Here is a 1,453-nt window from a genome sequence, read left to right as displayed (position 1 = left end):
CGCTCGCTTACGGGAGGTGGCCGCTTACAAGAGGTTGTCGCACATAGAGGGTTCGACTGAGGGAGCGAGGCTGAAGGCCGGGCTAACCTCCTACAACTAAGTAGTAAAGTGAAACTATATTTTACTTCCAGCGAGTGGGCCATACTGCTCGCAAGCTGGTAAACAAATTAAGGGCCAAGCATATGAAACGTATATTACATTAAAATGAATAACGTAAAAAAGTACTATAGTAATAATAATAATAATAATAATAATAATAATAATAATAATAATAATAATGTCTTTATTCATTCGATACAATACATATCAAACGTTACATGAATAAACTGCTCATCAGTAAGTTTAAGGACGGTGTCTACTAATAACGAAGTATTTTTGTGCGGTTTATGACTATGCGGGAAAAGCAGATCTTAGCAAGACCTATTGGAATCCAAAAAGAAAATTGGGGGTAACCACGCATTTTACAGAGATAATTAAGCAACAATATCTCTAAAAAGCGCCAAAATATAAAGCAATGTATGGGATTTTTTCCTAAATTGAAGCTTGATTTTCTCTGAAAAATGTATGGTTACCCCCAATTTTTTTTTTTTTGAGATACCAACGGCATTTGGTAAGTTCTGCTTTCTCCGTATAGTTTTAAACCGCGCAAAAATATTCCTGTATTAGTAGGCACCACCCATAGGAAACCCGAGTATCTCGCGATGCGCAGAACGTATGCGCAGTAACAATAGTAGGCACCGTCCTTAAAACAATCATATTAAGCTTACATTTTAGCGCTTAAATACATTGTTACGGCAGCGGTTTTCTCTAGTTTAATCTGCCCGGGGCGATATCCAGTTTATCAGCATCTGATTCTCTAATGTCAACTGTTTCTTTTTATACTTCAATATTGCTAAGCCTGAAATGGTAGCGAATACATGTCTCAGAGATTTTAGTGAGAGCAAAAATAACGTCATGGTCTTTCAGTCTCATGTGTTGTGGTTTGTCCTTATAATATTTCTTTGCCTACTTACGTGTTACCATCAATTTTATCTTAAAACTAAACACTTACGTGCAGTGGAGCCACACATAATCAAAACCACCGAAGCCAAGGTTAAGGCTTCCTGCAAACTTAGCATCTTTCGCCTTGTTACATGTAAGTCAGACGCGTTCTAGGAAACAAGGGCACAAAGTTAACTCGTATCACTCGCTGCAATCTCGTCGCAACATACACAGCAAACATTTGAATATACCTTGATAAGCAGTGAATAGCGTGCTGTTCGCTCAAGTTAGTGACGTTCCGTGACCTCTGATGGCCTCTTTTCAGCGCAAACAGGATAACATCACCTGGGATAAAAATTAACATGACAAGTGAAAGTAAACAAGCGTCTCGCTCACTTGACACATTAGTTGCGTGCAGCAAACGAATAAACAAGGTTTTGGAAATTCTTTATGCCACTGAAAATGTCGTGAC

At 38.4% G+C, this 1,453-nt stretch overlaps 1 protein-coding gene across 2 annotated transcripts in view; it reads right to left on the bottom strand.

Moving 5' to 3' along the window:
- LOC146461552 (uncharacterized) overlaps positions 1–1,453 on the bottom strand; it is a 38,536-nt gene that overhangs the window by 10,484 nt on the left and 26,599 nt on the right. Inside the window, exons 2-3 of one of the 2 annotated variants that reach the window (XM_085086431.1) lie at positions 1,233–1,326; positions 1,052–1,151 (exon numbers count right to left, since the gene is read on the bottom strand). In XM_085086431.1, coding sequence (XP_084942557.1) covers positions 1,052–1,118 — 67 coding nt within the window. In that variant the 5' untranslated portion in view covers positions 1,119–1,151; positions 1,233–1,326. The remainder of the gene's footprint in view (positions 1–1,051; positions 1,152–1,232; positions 1,327–1,453) is intronic. The other variant, XM_085086430.1, reaches the window with a different exon arrangement.

The sequence above is a fragment of the Pavona decussata genome, unplaced genomic scaffold (genome assembly GCF_977016875.1).
Source record: "Pavona decussata unplaced genomic scaffold, jaPavDecu1.1 SCAFFOLD_195, whole genome shotgun sequence".
Lineage (NCBI taxonomy): Eukaryota > Metazoa > Cnidaria > Anthozoa > Scleractinia > Agariciidae > Pavona > Pavona decussata.
Note: the sequence above shows the minus strand (reverse complement) of the source record. Positions and strands in the feature narration are given on the sequence as shown.